The 17,445-nt window shown below is 49.6% G+C and overlaps 1 protein-coding gene across 3 annotated transcripts in view; it reads right to left on the minus strand.

Annotated features, from left to right (window-relative positions):
* Window positions 1-17,445, minus strand: part of SDK1 (sidekick cell adhesion molecule 1) — an 883,892-nt gene that overhangs the window by 202,818 nt on the left and 663,629 nt on the right. For all 3 annotated transcript variants that reach the window (XM_045075163.1, XM_045075162.1, XM_045075164.1), the window contains exons 10-14: window positions 15,808-15,924; window positions 14,489-14,656; window positions 12,490-12,592; window positions 10,145-10,321; window positions 923-1,059 (exon numbers count right to left, since the gene is read on the minus strand). In XM_045075163.1, coding sequence (XP_044931098.1) covers window positions 923-1,059; window positions 10,145-10,321; window positions 12,490-12,592; window positions 14,489-14,656; window positions 15,808-15,924 — 702 coding nt within the window. The remainder of the gene's footprint in view (window positions 1-922; window positions 1,060-10,144; window positions 10,322-12,489; window positions 12,593-14,488; window positions 14,657-15,807; window positions 15,925-17,445) is intronic.

Below are 17,445 nucleotides of genomic sequence, written 5' to 3' on the forward strand. Positions count from 1 at the left end.
CATCCTAGGACACAAGCCAGCAGCGTGGGTGAGCTGGGGACGTAGGCGTGGGCCGGGCAAAGGAGAAAAGAACCGAGGACTCTTCTTGGCCTGCCGGCCTGAGCAACACAGGCTTCCCCAAGGGTGCCGTGGGGCTGGATCCGAGACTTGAATGCTCACACTAATGTGGTGAAGACCGCCAGGGTTAAAAGGACTTGAAATCACAGTCTGAAGAATTCACACAGCCTCACACGGAAGCGTGAGGCCACCAGAGATGGGGAGGGACGATGCTCTGTGTCTGACTCCAGAGGTCCGGGCAAGGATGCTGAAGACCAAGATCTCTTTTCAGGGAAAAGAGGTCCCTTGAAATCACAGGAATGCCCATGACTTCCTAAGAAGAGATTGCAGGTGGCAGGGAGGAGAGATGCTGGGGAGCCTGTCACATGGCCCATGGGGAGGAGGGAAGGACCGGCAGGGCTGAAGCAAAGCCAGAACATGCTGACCGAGGCCAACAGGTGGAAAAGGCGCAGGCCCGGGAATACTTAGCCCTTGTCTGCGCCAGAGGAAACATGCAAAGACGCCAACTAGCATTGTGCTTGGCTCCCAGCCAGCCCCAGGTGGAGGCAGACTGTTCCCCAAGCCCAAGTTTTCGCAGGGGGACGGTGCTGAACGGGTGTGTGCGCGGCCTCCCTGTGGCGCCTCGGCCTCCAGATCCGGGCTCTCACGGGAAGACCCCAGGCTTCCTTCTCATCCCTCCTGGGTGCCCAGGTCACCTTCTATCTCCCCCAAAGCCAGAGCTGGGGTTTTCACTGGAACTCAGCAAAGCATCTGAGCATTTGACCAGTCGTTCGGGGTCTGAGCCCGAAGTAAAGGTGGAGGGTGTCACGTGTGCAGAGAGCAATCTGACAGCTGTCCACAGCAGTGACTCGGCTTCACTACTTACTGTTCTCAGACAGCTCCACGATGTAATAAAGCACCGGGCTGTTTCCATCAAATGGTCGAACCCAAGACAGCATCACTGTGTGGCTGTGGGAAGAGTTCAGGTTGGCCAGCAGATTCTGAGGTGAGTGAGGCAGTTCACTTGGGCACAAAGGAACAAAAAGAGAAGAGCGCACATCAGAGTCCATGTTTAGCCTGGTCTTTACGCTGCACAGTCCTGGTGGGCAACGCCTGGGAGATAGAGAACATAAAATATGCCCCAAACCCAAATGCTCCTCCCCCACGGCCCCCCAAAACCCTTCCTTGTTCACAGTGTTGTTTTTTCTACCGGAAATTTGATCTGATCCTTCCCGTGGAGATTATGCACCCGACAACTCTAACTTTTGTTGGGTGCGGAGGGCCAGTATCTATACAGTACGAATATTTAATTGAGAAAACTCCATCTGCAATTAGTTCTTACAACTTGAAGCTGTTAATGGAAATGCAGGAAGCCATCACCAGGAAAAAGCTAGGAAGTAAGACTGAACACGAGAGTTTTGGACGCTAGCGCATGGGGTCCTTAGCTGAAGCGCCGCATGAATTCCTGGAGGGCTCCCTACCGACGGCATGGGCTGTGCTCATTCCATCTTCTGCTGGGTAACAAACAGGGTTTGGGGGAAGGACTCAGGGGAATGTGGAGAAAACTGTAACTAATAAATGCCCTGGAAACGGGGACTAACACATCAGCAGGGCTCTAGAATGGAAAACACAATGAGAGCAAATGAATACCGCCAACTGTTTATGGGGATTTACCACGGACAAAGCTTCAAAATCCAGCTGCATGGTTTCTGCCACCAAGGGTCCACTGCCAGACGATCCTAAAAGGCCCCAGGCTGGGGTTTTCCCTCTCCATCTCACGGATCGGGGGCAGCACCCTGTTCCATGGCCACTGTTGGTAACGGTTTCTTCTAGAAATGTCTCCAGGCGGTGGTGGGAGAGGGGTTCCACGTGAACCTGATTCACCCACTAGCTAGGTTTTGGTCTCTCTTAGGCATCAATTACTGCTGGCCCACATAGGTCAGCACAAAAAGCCATAATTATGCTTGATATTTTTAATTTTAAAAACGTACTCATTACACTGTGAAATTTATTAAGCTGTTAGATGCTTGTAGCTACCTAAGAAACACGGCTCTCTCTAACCCAGGCACACTGTTAATAAACAGAATAATATTTCCAGGGTAGACTGAAACTTTAAATTAGTACAATAAAGAAGCAATGTGAGCCCGAGACGTTAGCTTGTTTTCCCTTTAATTGTGAGTTGGTTTTAAATCAGAGGGACCTGTTTGTTATTTCTCTTTGAGTTCTCCAGTAACTGATTCTCCCTTAAATGCCCAGTAAAGGCCAATCTGAAGGGAATGTCAGCGTAAAATACTTAATCTTCTCCCACACCCCATTTCCTATTGAGATCAGTTTGTTCTGAAACCTACACCAAAGTTGTTGAAACAGTCCCACGTGACAACAAACTGAGATAAACTTGGATAAATAAGCCGAAATAAGACTGTGGTATCGTCAAGTGTTGGTCTGGTCTTCACCCCAGGATCCTGAGGTAGAACTCTAAACCCCTGGAAGTTCCTGAGGGACAGTCTTAGATCTTCGCGGGGCCCCCGTCGGGCCACACCTGAGTTTATGCCAACAACGGCACTCAGGGCGGCCCCTGCAGAGTTCCAGGAGGGGACTCGCTGTGCTGGAAAGACCAACCATGTGGTTAGAGGGTTGGCTCTTTGAGCCAGTGAGATCAGCTAGACCTTGTGATCTCCTGGAAGGAGAGGGGTGGGAGCTGGGGACTGAGCTCAGTCATGTGGCCAGCAACTAGGACATCCCAGTAAAATCTCTGGACACCGAGCTCGGTTGAGCTTCCTGGTCAGTCATCAGACATCTGTGTGTCAGGAAGATGATGCCTCCCGAAGCCGCGGAAGCTGCGTGTTGGGGACCCTCCCAGACCTTGCCCTTGCCTCTCTTCATATGTCTGGACTTGATTTTATTCATTATAATAAGACAAATATCCTAAGTAGGGCACTTGACAGAGTTCTGAGCCTTGTTCTAGGCAATCCTCCACCCTGCTGGGGTCATGGGAAGCTCCAAGCGCTAGTGAGCTGGTCAGAGTCACAGGTGGCCTGGGGGCTGTGGAACTGTGGCTGGTGTGGGAAGCGAGGAGTGGTGCTGGTGCCCTTCAGCTGTGAGGTACGTGCTGACTCGAGGGGATCAGGATCACACTGTAAAGACTTCCCCTAAAGTACGAGGTTTTCTCACACGACAAACACTAACCGGGAAGGCTGACTGGGTTAGTTGGTGTCCCAGGCTGTTTTTCACTCAGGACACTGCCACGCACTGGCCTGAGGGCCACCCCCTCTCACTTCCAAGTCGGGAGGAGAGATGCACATGTAGCCCCAAGGCTTGGAAGCAGATCCAGGAGCCGTAAGAGCCTGGAAGGACCAGGGTGATGGAAAGAGGCATTGGGAGGTCCTAGGAGGATCTCACAGTGGGCAGGAGGCAAGTCCAAGGACACATTTCAGAGGAACAATTTCTGGAGGCTGACACTGCTCATGACTTATTCTTCCCACCAAAGCCAGGGTGTTAGTTTGCTCGCCTTCTCTCAATCAGTGGTTACACACCCATCCCCGCTCCCACATTCACCGTCACACACATCTAAGTAGTCGCTACGTCTGACCTACTATACCTGAGAAATGGCCAGAACACTAGCCCCTCATTGCCACAGACTGGCCTCAGCACAACCGACACTGGCTCTCCCGAGAGCCATGACACGCAACCCTCCCGAAGGGCCTGCTGGCTGCCTCTGCACAGGGTCATGCTGTGAACTAGCTCCCGCATCCGCTGTGACCCCCTCCCACACTCTTTAGCCCCCTCCCCACACTGGGTGCCCTCCTGAGAGCATCAAAATTCCAGCAGCTCCCTGAGCAGAGCCATTGCGTGAGATGTCCCACTGACTGGAGGAGGATCATGCCAATCAGAAACTCAGGCTCCAAGGCTTGGTCTCCCTCTCACCTTCGACTCATTCTTGAGCAGAACCAATCACTTCTACCTCTTGATTCTCATTGCTGTTTATAGATTTTTCCATTCACCAAACATCTTGAAGCCCTACAGGGGCCAGAACCCCACTGTATCCTGTCTGATTATGGATCTGCCTTTCTCTAGGGTAGGAAATTTCTCTCCTCCCTTCTTAGCCTCTTTCCCTGGATCCCAAGGGAGAGGCTGCTACTTTCCTGCTCTCCCAGAGCCGACAAGCTACGCAAGGAGGGGCATGAGGTCCATATGCAGACTGGGACACCTCAGGTCAAGAGCCACAGAATGGTTCTGAAGATAAGGTTGGGCTGGAATGCAGGGCAGGGCTGCATCCAAGGATCAGCTTATGGGGGGGGCGGGCACATGGCTGGAGGGGTATGGTGGAGATGGAGAAGAGGCTCCCTTAGGCAGAAAGGATAAGGAAGGAGAATGGCCTGATGGCAAGGCTAAGATTGGGGGTGGTTTGGGGGGTAGCGGTGGGAACGCAGGGTTTGCGCTCGGTCACAGAGGAAGGCAAGTAAGAGATACATGTGTTTAAAATTTCTGGGCTAGCTCTGTGACATCGACTTTCCAGGGCTGGAACCGGGACCCCCCGGGTATGGTAGTTCACTGGAAACTGTCCCAGGGACTGGATAAAATACCACATAACATCTGTGTATTTGGTCGGGAGAGAGGACAGATTCGGAGATAAACGCTGGGTGAGAGGTTAAGGAGGGAGTCAGGCATCCAGTGAAGGGGCGCACAGCATACCGAGGACAAGCTGGCAGAGTGGCGCTTCTGGACCTTGAGTTTAGATGAACTGGACCCAAGCCTGTAGGGGAACAGGCTCCTATTAGACAACAGGAGTGTCAGCTTGCGGCCCCAGAGAAACTACTGCGTCTCTGTACACCCTGTCCTGTGGCCTTGCGTGGGCCACGCTGGATCCACTTCTAAATCTTGAAAGCACATCTTTCCCACACCTGGGAAAATATGGGGGGTCTTCCACTCAATTTCAGATCATGCTTCTCTCAGCCTAAAATGAGAGCTAAGAAATGCCCAATCTGACAGGCAACCAGACAGCTTTTTTCTGGGGGAGTGGAGTGTTCCGTAGATTATGGGCCAGTCATAGCCACTCTGGGAGTGAGAGAAAATGACCTGAGCACTTGCCCCTTGGAGGGTGCTTGTGTGCAGTGCCTGCCTGCCCCTAAGAGCTGGCGGAGTCTCACTTAGGCTATGATTCTAGTAAGAGTGGTTTCTGACTTCCCTCCTCCTCGCTGATCAAAAGCCACCAATGAACGAGAAGGCCCTAGGGCCTGGCAACATGGCAGCCAGGGGCCTGAGGTGGAGGGGAGATTGAAAAGACTTTGGAACTACAAAGACAAAGTAGACCTGAGACATTCAATGTAGGAACAGGGAGCCACAAGCCCAGTGGTGCCCAAGGATATGACGTGATGCATCAAGAAACAATGAGCCTCCATCCACCACTGCCCCCACAGAGTCTTCTTCATGGGCTCAAGGTCACGCCCAAGATGGTGGCCCAATGAGCAGTGTAACCTTTTACATACACCACAGGACTTGAGAGTTGGAAGGAAATTTAGATTTTTTTCTAGTTCTGGCCTCAGTCCTATAGGAAAATCCCCTTTATAGTATCTCTTGTGTTCAGTACTACTTGCTTCTCAATGCAAAGAACTTTTTAATATACATTGGAAACATAAACTGTTTCTTTAAATGATAAGTTTTGGTTATCAAGAAAATTAAGCTTTGTGCAATACTTGACTGACCCATCAATAACCGATAAAGGAGGCTTTAATATATTCTGAATCCATTTCAGAGAATCTTATCTAATAGGAATAGATTGTGTCTCGGCATTTCTCTGCCAGCTTTGAAAGGAGATAAATGATCAGGACAGTGACTCACAGACAGTGATATGCAGACAGGGTGACAGATGAAAGGGATCCGGGAGCAATGGGAGTGAAGTCGGTGCTGAGTCACGTTGTAATTTAAAGAGAGCTGGGGGGGAGTCACCATCAAGCAAATTACATCACAAGACTATTGGAGATGAACAAGAAACCAAGACTGTATGGGAAGGAGATTAAGCCAAGTGCGTTGGGGGAAAACAGCTTTGAAAAAGACATGAAGCAATTGGCAAAATTGTGGCCATGGGGGGATTCACTGTGCAGAACAGGGTCAACTGAGTATTTTTCCAGGTGGAAGCGCTGCCCCTTTAATGCACAAATGATGATCCCGGTCAAACCCATCTTCTCCGACCTCACCCAGAGAATGAAGATGATGGGAGCCTGAGAGCCATCGAGAAGCTGTATTAAATTGTTCACTCCTTATTATGGCTTTGTCAGATGTTGCTTTATTGAGAGAAACCTCGCCCACTGCCTCAGGGACTGATCATCAAGTCAGCTCCATAAATTAGGTTTTTCTCTGTACTCCAGGCTCCTAAGAATTAGTCTCTGATCTCAGAAGGAAAGATGCAAAGCTAATTGGGTCTTTAAATGATTAATAATTACTCAATCCATAAAACCCTAGGAGCCTGGTCCCCTGGGTGTGTTCAATATAGCAAGATGCTTTGGGGTATGGGGCCATCCCAACCTAGCTCCTTCCTGTGACGCACCTGTGAATTAGCAGGGAAGACACGGCCACCCAATCAGTGACCGGCATCTCATGATGGCCTGCATATGGTTAATTTACAGGGCACAACGTAGGACCATGGGGATTTGTGGGAGCCTCTCCTCTCAGGGAGGCGATGAAGGCAGACCCCTCATAAATTAGTCTTCCTCTGTGATACCAATTACACAAGCCCAGTTCAACCTCATGGAGGGAGTTGAGGCTCAGTCTGATGTTTACGGGACATTTATACTTGGCACTGTTCCAGGCACAGAGGGCTCAGCAGCAGAGAGACATACATAGTGGGTCTGAAGGTCACAGAGTGTGGTCAAAGAGAAAGCAAGATAGAGGGGAAACTTCCTGGCCCTGGGTGTGGGAAGGCTGCCCTTGCTGAAGGAGTCATGGCCCTTCTTGTGAGATGGTAAGGGAGGAGGAGGAGCTGTGATTTATCGAACACCCACCTGAAACTGGCTTCCAGGCCAGGCTTCTACAAACGCTGGTTCAGCCAAACCTCACAACAGCCCTATATGGCCATGACAATGTGTCCAGCTCACGGTAGGGAAAACCAAGGCTGAGACATGGCGGCTAACTTGCCCAAAGTCAGGAAGCGGGGTGTTCAGTCCCGCCTGGCTGGTGGGCAGCACCCCCCTGAGGATCTGCTGGCCCCTGTAGTCCTGCCAGGACTGTGCCTTCTTTAGCACTGTCCTAGGGGTAAGGCGACACATATTTATCTGGCCAGGCTGGTACAGAGGAGGGCACTGAAACTCAACACAGACATGCCGAGAGCAAGCCAGCGGACGGTCTGCTTCAGCAAAGCCCACTTCCGACGCCCCTAATTTCTATATTTAACAAAGTAGCTTTTAACTCAAGTGGGGAGGTAGGGGAAGCAGGCTTTCAGCCTCTTTTGAAGGACACTATTTAGCCGTAAGTACCTCTCAGTCACTTCTGCAATATGAGATTTTTCCTTTTTTTTTTTTTCTTTGTCATCTCAGTAAATCACAGAAATGTTACGGAGCTTGATTTGAAAGTTCTCTGAGAAGCAGCAAACACCCTGCAATAGTGACTTATGACTATTATCATTACTGTTGTCATTACTGATGTCGTAGAGTTAAGACCTATTTGGATCTAAAGATAGACCACGCTGTAACCTACAGCTTCCTCAATTCATTCAGATTTGCAAGAGTGGAGTGTTTATTACACTCACAATTCACAAGGAGCCACGGGCTTCCAAATCAGCTCTGCAACCCGTTGTACCTAAATTGGTTTGAATCACAAATCTGCAAATATTTCTATATTTAGGGATGAGGTGTTTTACCATTACAGAAAGCCCATTATTTTATAGATACAGCAACATTTGCTGAAAAATGCATTTTACTCAGAGGAAATCAAATAAGCAAATAGAAGGGAAGATATGTAAATCAGTAGAACATAAAAACTGTGCGGAATAAAAAGCATGCACTGTATTGGAAGCAAGCAATTTGGCTTCTGCTGACAGAGTCTTTACGAAATGCTAACACTTATTTATTTGATACCAATGATGGATGATCTAAGAGTTCTCAAAGGTAGTTTTAAAAATGGGAATAGCACAGCGGATTATGTGACTTTGCTGGTCATATACTCCGGTATTATCAAAATACAAAAAAAAAAAAAAAAAAAAAGATCCCAAACGTGACAGAAGGAGGAAAGACAGGAGGAAGAAAGACAGAGGGCCAGAGCCGAGTAGGGGTTTGGGAGTGGGGGGCCTGAGCTCTCCATCGTGGGATCCGAGCCTGTGTGCTTAGGAGGAACAGCCTGGGGCGTGTGAGCCTCAGAGGGAAGAACCAATCAGAAGGAGGACCAGCCAGTGGCCAGTAACCTACACACATTTATCCATTCATGGGCACATCTACGCGCCAACATATATTTATGGAGCCTTGCTGGGGTCCCAGCGCACCGCCATGCACTTAGAGTCCAAAGCCGTGCCATCCAGGTGTGTCCACTTCAGTAGGGAAGGAATGGTGAAAATTCACACCCCGCCCCCAGACAACCAGGGCTCTGGCAGAAGGTCCACTCGAGGGCCAGGAGGCTGTGAGACATCCGGTGTCCTGACCCAGGGGCGACCCCCTGGCCCAGCCCTAGAGGAGGCATGAGCCCTTCAGGGGGGATGGCAGAAAACAGAGGCCCCACCACGGAGGCAGCAGCAGGCTAAGCCTCCGGGCGAGGGCTAGGTGAGCGTGGAAGGCAGAGAGCCCAGGGTCAGCAGGTGCGGAAGCTAGAGCTGGGGCGCTGAAACCTGGCACGTCCACACATACTCGGGCAGCTGTCTGGACAGTGGCCCCCAGCACACTGGCCTGTGGCTGCGGCACCAAACCCCCCACAGGTCTCCTGGGGCTGCAGGGCACCCACTGCTCCCTGACTAACAAAGGACATTAGGTAAGGACGTAAGGTAGACGTTATCTACCACACGACAACAAGGGGTCATCCTACAGAGGCCAGTGAGGAGGTAGAAGGGGCTTTTCCAGGTACTAGAGGCACAACATAAGGCTTTTCTGGATTTGCTGCTACACATCATTAATCCACCAGATTTCACCAAGAGAGGCTGCACAAAGTGGCCTGTCGGCTCACCTGCTCGTGGGTGTGTGCAACAGACACGGGACGCCGTGCGTAGCACGGAGCCTGAGTTTTTCTCATTCTCATCCCCTCGGCCAGAGTCTAGGGATCCAAAGACAAAGGAAACTGGCCCTATATGCAAACCATTCACACCGCGTGTTCGGGAGTGGCTTTAGTCTGTAGAACCCTTCCCAGATGGAGGGGCAGAGGACTTTCCTACGGGCCCAGCAGGGCCCCTGTTGGCTGCTGGCCTCACCCCCAGAGCTGGCTGTCCTAGGACACCAGGCTCACACGGCTGCCGTATCTTCGGAGTCACTGTCGCATGTGTGCTCAGGGACTGTGTGGGAGGACACCATTCTTCAAAAAATAAATATGTCAGAGAAAGGGAATTTGTCAGCAGGCTCCTGAGCCCCTGCCTGAGAACAGAGAGCAGCTGTCCTAAAGAAGGCCCACGGACAGAGGAGGTCGGTGGTTTCCCACCCGGGCCCCAGAGACCCCCCCAGAAAGTCCAGGTCAGCCTCTTGCTATTCTCAGGATTTCCAGAGACTTCGTAGAGAGTGTCTTTGCCCGCAGAGAAGCAGCCAGCTCTCACGGAATGGTCTTGTCTCACCAGGCCGACCCCAACATTCCTCGCCGATGGCGAGTGCTGACGGGCATCATGCCACAAAGCAGACTGAGTGTTCCTCACACATGATACGATGAACAGGGCCCGCCACGATGCGGTGCCAATGCGGGAAATGAGGGAAACCGAGAGGAGGAGGATGAAAACCAAGTATCAACTTTCTAAACCAAGAGCGCAATGTTTTAATTTCGAGGATCCGGTGAAACCCCAATGTAAGGCCATGGCCTCTGACTGCTGGCTTGGGACCCACTATGGCACCACGTGTGTTAAGTGGCAGTCACTGGGAGTCAGGACAGCGACCCGTAATCCTGCAGATAGTGGGGAGGCAAGGCAGTTAGGCTACGCGGTGGCGACACTCACATCACCTCTAGCCGGGCCGTCCTGGAATCGTTCCCTCCTTCGGACACGATTTCACAGGTGTAGTCTCCAATGTCACCCGACCACGTCTGGCTAATGAGGAGGGACCCGTCCTTCTCTACCACAATCCTGGAACTGCTAGATGGGGTGATGACTGTGTTGTCCTTCTTCCAGATGTAGCTGTAGACCAAGTACGAAGTCACGAGTTAGAAAAGATCTCCAGTTAGGAGCCAGCCAAGAGCCTAGAGTTAGGATCTGGGCCACAGGCAACGGGCCACCTTGTGAGTGGACCAGAAGCCACAGCACCGTGCTCTTTAAATGGGTGAATTTTATGACATGGGAATAGATCCAAAAGAAAGAAAAAAGAAAAGCAACCAGCTATCTTGGTCACAGTACAACAATAGATGCTGAAGTCAAAAACGGGTCAGTGAGGACCATGGAGAACACTGATCTGGTCTTTGGGTTTAGAGATGGAAGTCTGTCGTGTCATGATCACACTTGTCATTTCCTAAATCTACTTCACCTTCCCACCCAGGAATGCGCCTGGAAGAGGGGGTTGTTGACCAAAGAGGAAGTGATGACTGTCCAAAAACTCTTCAGAGGGGAACCACCCAACTTCTAGAAAAAGATCGTACCTCATAAATGTGTTTTCTTAAAATCCAACCGTTCTGGCAGAGTGTCCTTAAAACTGCATTTCTTTCTCATTTAATTTGTTATTTATGACCACTTTCACACATTTTTCTTTTTGAATGTAGGAGCACTTAAGAGTGTGCCCAGCATCTGGCTGTCAGTGGACAGGAGCCACTACTTACTGCTGGATGGGATCAAAGTGCTGGCTTTCCTTTCCAAAATAATTTGCCTGGACTTACAAAACGTACCCAGTTCTTTTAAAGGTTTAATACACACAGAGCACAGACATTAATAAACTGCTTATCTGCAACTACCCTGAAACAGAACAGACCTGGTCTCCCCAGAAGGAAATGAATAAACTGCTCACTCGGGGGTACAATGTTCAGCTGCGATTGTCCCTTAGGGCCCATGCTCTTGAGGCAGAGAAACCCGGGCATGAGGAGTGCCCCAAGAGTGAGCGATTGAAGTCCTCTTCAGGAAGGAAGCTCCAATTTTGTTTGTTTAATCATACATAAAAGCTCTGAGAAACCCACATGGATCCAGAGGGATTCCATGTAAGCTCACAGAGTAGCAGAAAACCAGCTTATCTGTCCTTTCTTTCTGGAATCCTCTGCCCAAACCATTTAGAGATGAACGGGTTCTTTTCTGGGAATGACAGCTCTCACGAAGATGATCTCCATGGATTCCCTAGATAATCCTGAACCTGTTAGTTTCTGCTTGTTGGTTTTGCATCCGACATTCTCATAACTAAACCAAACTTGGCTTCTGAGCTCTGGGGAACTCCAGAGAGCCAGGTGGAGGCACGAAAATTCATGATTTGCCAAACACCTGCCCAAGAAGAGTGAGAAAGCAGCTCAGTCTCTGAATCCAGTTAATAATGTATGTGGCAGCCACCACCTCCCTCTGCCCAGAGTGAGACGTTCCAGAAAGAAGGAATGCATCTCGATTCTATCCATTTGGCTAAGCGCATGCCTTCTGGGCTAAGGCCAGAGAGACAATTCTAGGAGGACTTTATTTTTCTTTCTAGATTTATTTTCCAGGCTGGTTCTGAAAATTAAAAACTACTCTGAAATTGGCCGCTCTTTGGGAAGAAGCTTACCACCCACGGTCACCTGTGTCTGCTGTCACACATTTACCTGGAAAGTCACATGTTTCATTGCTACTGTCCAGTCTGAATCAGACAAAGACCAGATAGTCCGATGCCTTTAGTGGAGCTTCGAGGCACACAGTCCCGTCTTTACAAATACTTCCTATATGCACGAGGGGACTGTGGTTGCCTTTCTTCTGGGTGTGGGTCTCCCTTGCTCCCCATTTCAAAACGAAACCATCCCAGAGCAGAGAAAACCCCTCTTGAGTATTGCACGGCCCAGCGTAAACACCACTGAAATCCTATTCGATCCTTCCAGATTTTTCTCTCATTAAGTATCAGCCTCTGACAAGTACGTTTTACAGATAGTGTATTAACCTTGGCAGAAAAATCATGAAAAGCTGTACCGAAGTCATGAAGTGGAACATAGCTCACTGTAAATAATACATAAGGCTGAAGTAGAAAATGGGATTTGTGTGATTAATGATGGAGCCCAAGACTGTGAGATGCCGTAATCAGGGATCTGTGGCTGAAATCAAAGCTTCCCAAATTCTCCCTTCCCATCTCCACATCAGTTCCTAAGCTCCCAAGACATCAACGAGCCCCAGATACCGTAAGTGACGGAACTGACCGGAGGGCGATCCGGGGGTCGTGAGTGGCTCCACAGTGCAGCGTGGCAGTGGTCCCCTTAATCACCACGCGGTCCTCTGGAGGGTTAACGATGGACGTGCGATCTGTGAAGACATAAGTCACAGCTCAGACAAAATTACACACTCCAGAGTTTTCTCCCTCAGGGGGAGGAGGGGAATGAATTGGTCATCTGACAACAAAACCTCTAAGTTTTCTCTCATCTTGGCAAAGCGAGCGTAAATGGAAGCGCTGGGAAACACTCAGGGAATTGAAAGTGAGCCTTCCCAGGCTACAGTCATCGGGCCTCCCTCCCCACAAGGGCCGCTCCCGAACCTCTAAACCCTCTGGGAGACATTGAGAATGACAAGCATGTGCCGGGGTTTATGAGGTTCTGCAGTCTTAGGTGAGAATCTTGGTTCTTTCCCAAGATCATTAACATTCTGGTCATTTCTGCTGTCTGCACAGCACTTCATGACTTTGCAAAGTGCTTCCATTTATATTGTTTTACTTAATCTCACAACAACCTTGGGAGGGCTGTGAGAGCACCACTCCTAGGTTTCCGGACTAGAAGGTGGAGCTCAGTCAGAGGCGTGGTGGCTCACCCAACAATGGGCATGGGTCAGGGTGGGGCCACAGCCAAGGCCCCAGCAAAAGCCCTGTGCTGGGGGTCTCCCCTTCTGCATCCCTCTGAGGTGAACACTGCTCTGGTCCCACCAACAGAGCCTGAAATGTGGGAGACATAAGATGAGGTTGGCCCCCAGCCCAATTGCTTGTGGCTGAATGTCCAGGAAAACATGCGAGCTTTACTGTCCGTGGAAGGGGGAGGCAGGCTGTATGAGCGTACCTATTGCTCTAGTGCTATTAGAATCTGAATCTTAGCAGATCTACAGAACTTTCTGATGAGTGACCTACAGACATGCAGACATCAACTCTTCACAAGCTGTTAAATATAAGGTTAACATGTTAGGGACATGTGACCAGTTGGAAGTGGGTGGACACAGTGGGCCACGAAATAAGACAAAAATCTTTTTTTTTTTTTTGGGTACCCAAAAATATCGGGGAGGGGATGAATTCATTTCTTTCTAAAACTCCTGGTGTTTTTAGAATACCCAATAAATCAGTAAGGTCATTGATTAAAGTGCACACAAACTGTATCGTAGAGAGCAAAACAAACATGAAATAAAGCATGGTAATTCAGTTTCTCTTTCAGGATAGTGTTTTAACAAATTCATCACTGATGCAAATTAAAAGTTTTTCTCTATAGACAAACTTTATAAAAATCGTGAGCCCTGTCTTTTGATTTTTTTAACAATGATTTTTATTTATTATTATTAATTTTAGTACATACTTATAGATGAAGCAAAGAGGAAAAAGTATGCCAAGGAGGGAAGCTAAAAGTTTTGGCAGGGGAGGCGGGGGGGTTGGTGGTGGGCAGGGCAGAAATACTCAGTAATGAATCCTTACGTCTGGAAAATGATCTGTTCTCCATTTCAGAAAACAGTGTTCTCGATAAAGAAACAAAAATTGGAGAAATAACAAAGATTTTCTCCAGTTCACTCCTAACATAGAAAACATTCATGTTTAGTATACTAGGAGTGTTTGAGTTGGTTATAATGATATTATAGAAAAAAACCATACTTTCTCTAAAACATTAACTCTTGATTCGGTTTCTTTACGTGAAGCTTCCAAAATTGACCGCCTCACTGGTTTTGTCATTTGGGCTCATTTGGGCTAAAACCCTCTCTGCCACCGACTGTAAAAAGTCCCTCTTTTCTCTCTCCTGAAATGTCCCCATTAAATATTTGAATACAGTTTCTAATTACGCTTTCAGAAACTGAAAAATTAATTACTCGACAGATTTCTATAAATTAGTTGTAAAAATAATCATTCTCTTATGATTCAATTAGAGAGTCCAAGGACATATTGACATCCCTAAGCACAGCTGACATGGCGATTAAGCTGTGATTAACAGAAGGTTCCACATGGCCTGTGGTCCTTACTCCAAACAGTTAAGGCTGCGGATGCGTTCAGGGACCCCTCCGTGTTGGCTGCGTAGCAGGTGTAGCTCCCGGCATCCTGGAGGAAGACGGGGGCGATCTGAAGACCCCCAGACTCCAGAAGCATGAACCTAGGAATCCGCACGGAGCCACTGGCCAAAATATGTTTTCCTGAAGAAAAGTCGAGAAAGCGGGAGGGTTAACACCAAGACCAAGGAAATGACTTGAAACAATCATAATGAAGTGAAAACTATACGTACAACAGTAATCAAAGCCATTCCCTTTAACATAATTTAGGATAATGGAGACCCAAAAAATCTTAATTGTCCGAAATTGAGAAACTTGGTTAAATAAATTATGAACCATGTATGCGGTCATTATCTCTGGCTGACTGATACTGAGTTTCCCTTATATCTGTATGCGCTTGAAGATTTTCTATGTAAAGCTACCATTACATTCTGATCAGGAGAGCAAAGGATGTGTAAGATAAAAAAACACACTCTTGCTTGCTGGCCTGGAGCTCCTCAGACGTTTATGTTTGAGCGCCATGGTCTGAGGGTGTGGCGAGGCCTTTACGTGAACCCACATGTGTCAGCACATATTTATTAAGAACGGACCACATGTGTGGTTCATTTAGTGACACATGTGCCTGCGGAAGGAGCTGGAACTAGAGAGCAAGCCCGTGGCATGAAGCCCCTCCTCACGGGGACTGAAAACGTGTGTCAAACGAGCCAGAAGCATCTTTCTCTCTCGGTTTCCTATTTCAGTAAAGCTTCATCCCTCCGCGGCCACTCTGCTAAGGGACACCGAGAAGGACCTGGGTGTCACCCAGGCTTTGGTTTCTCTGCCTTTTGTGAACCGAGGTCTCAACGGCTTACGTATCCTATCAGTTTAAGGTGTGCAATCTCAGCATCCTTCTTTCTTAAAAGAGCAAGGATATTATTCTTAATTTTTAACAGAACCTTCGTTTTACAAATAGGGACACTGGGTCCTGGTGGCACGTCTCTGAATCCACTCCCTGGTATTTTGGGGGAACCCCTTCATAAGCCTAAGGAGCTCTATGAAGGGCTGAGGCAGAAAACAGGGATATTCCCATGTTTTAAAACTCGGCTGTTTCCTCTCATGGAGGTAAGCTCCATGACGCTCCTGGGGGCCTTGCCTGTCCGGCTCACGCTGGTGGCCTGGGCGTCTGACACTGGGCGGGTGCCCCACAGGTGGCTGCCAGTCTTCACTGAATGAACGAAGGAGGGCTGGACAAAAACACACATGGCTCGGGCCGATGGGCTCATCCCCGTGTGGACCAGGCTGCACTGGCGACCTACCTCTCCTCCATGTGATGGCGGGCTTGGGGGCTCCGGACACCTCGCACCTCAGGACGGCCGTCATCCCATCGGTGACCGTGGTGTCCACCGGAAGCTGAGTAAACGCTGGGGCGACATCTAAGCAGGAGCCAACAGGGAGATACTCAGTGCGCTGTCCCCAGACGCGCTCAGACCTGCCTGCCGGGGTGGCCCATATGGGCTTTTATGGGACTAATCACAGAGATAACTGTAGCAATAAAGGAGGAAAACCTTTCAGGAGTGACTATAACCTTCCCTTATTTGTCCCCCAGGAGCTGCCTGTGTTTACAACCTGAAGAGATCTCTAGTCTCGTGGCGGAATGGACACGCAAGTGGGCGAGCGCAGGAGCCGAGAGCAGCTGCTTCAGGTGGACATTAACCAGGGGGACAGTTATTCAGGTAAATCTAACAAGCTCGCCTTTAGTACTTTTGGAAAAATAGAAAAACCGAATTTTTGAATATTAAATATTACCCAAAGGATGACACTTTCACAAAATAACAGATTTGAAGCACATCAGTGAGGGATTTCCAGAAGTGTTGGGGCCCAAGCGCTGGGGGTATCTTTTTATCCTTGGGGGTTGGCACGGGCCTCCAGCTCCCGAGAGCCCCCAGTCAGACTGAGACGGTGGTGAGTAGCTCAGGCTGGCTTTAGCGAGACTCAGCAACTTTTTCTACTCTGATCTGCATGTCCCCAATCCCATGAGGGCCCTGAGGTTCCCAGGACCAGTGGATGAAACTCGGGACCGAAGCACTGCTGCCACCTCTCCTGCTACCACAAACCCCCTATGCCCCATGGATGCCACCACCAAAGCAAATCCCAGAGCCCCCTGCTTCCCTCCCTGGCTGGGGCCCCCAAGTCGACAGTACAGTGGCCTCCTCCCAGGTCCTAAGCCTTCCGCTCTTCCCTGCATTGGACATCCTACACCCGGCCATCGGTGCCCTGTGGAAGCCATGAAGGACACCCTGCCACTCCCTGCCGAAAGCCAGTAGAATCTTCCCTCAGGCTCCTGGGCCTTCACCTTGCTTGTCTCTCCAAACTACCTCCTAGCATGACCCCCGGCTCCTCACCAGACTGCGTCCCCACCGTCTCCTTGCTCCCTGCACACACACCTCCCCAAGCTTGTGTCTGGAAAGCACCTGCAGCCTCCCCCATCCCGTGACACCCATGTCCCCCAAAGCTTTGCACCTTTGGGCCTCAGCTCCGGCAGCATCAGAAGGAACGCAACCTGATCACCCTCAGAGAGGCCTCCCTGGTCACTCCGGGCCCCGCCTGTCTGCTCGTTTCCCAGCCCTCATCCCCGGCTAAATTACCCCTCCTCTGCTGTCTGTCTCCCCGCTTCCTGACCTCTGTCCTGGAGGCGTGAGAACCTTGCATGTCTTCCTCGGAGCTCTGTCCCCAATCCCCACAGTGCCTGACACAGATGCTGTATAAATGTTAGTTAAATGCATGAACTAATATAACACTGTGTTAACTATCCTGGAATTAAAATAAATTAGGAAAAAAAAAAAAGTATGCCCACCTGTGCCCCACAGCCGCCCGGCCGACTTGTAAGATATACTTAAATAATTCTAATTGAGCAAAACTCAGTTTCTGGCATAAGTACTCGATACTATTGCCAT

Source organism: Mustela putorius, unplaced genomic scaffold, assembly GCF_011764305.1.
Source record: "Mustela putorius furo isolate JIRA1106 unplaced genomic scaffold, ASM1176430v1.1 tig00000139_pilon_pilon_pilon, whole genome shotgun sequence".
Classification (NCBI taxonomy): domain Eukaryota; kingdom Metazoa; phylum Chordata; class Mammalia; order Carnivora; family Mustelidae; genus Mustela; species Mustela putorius.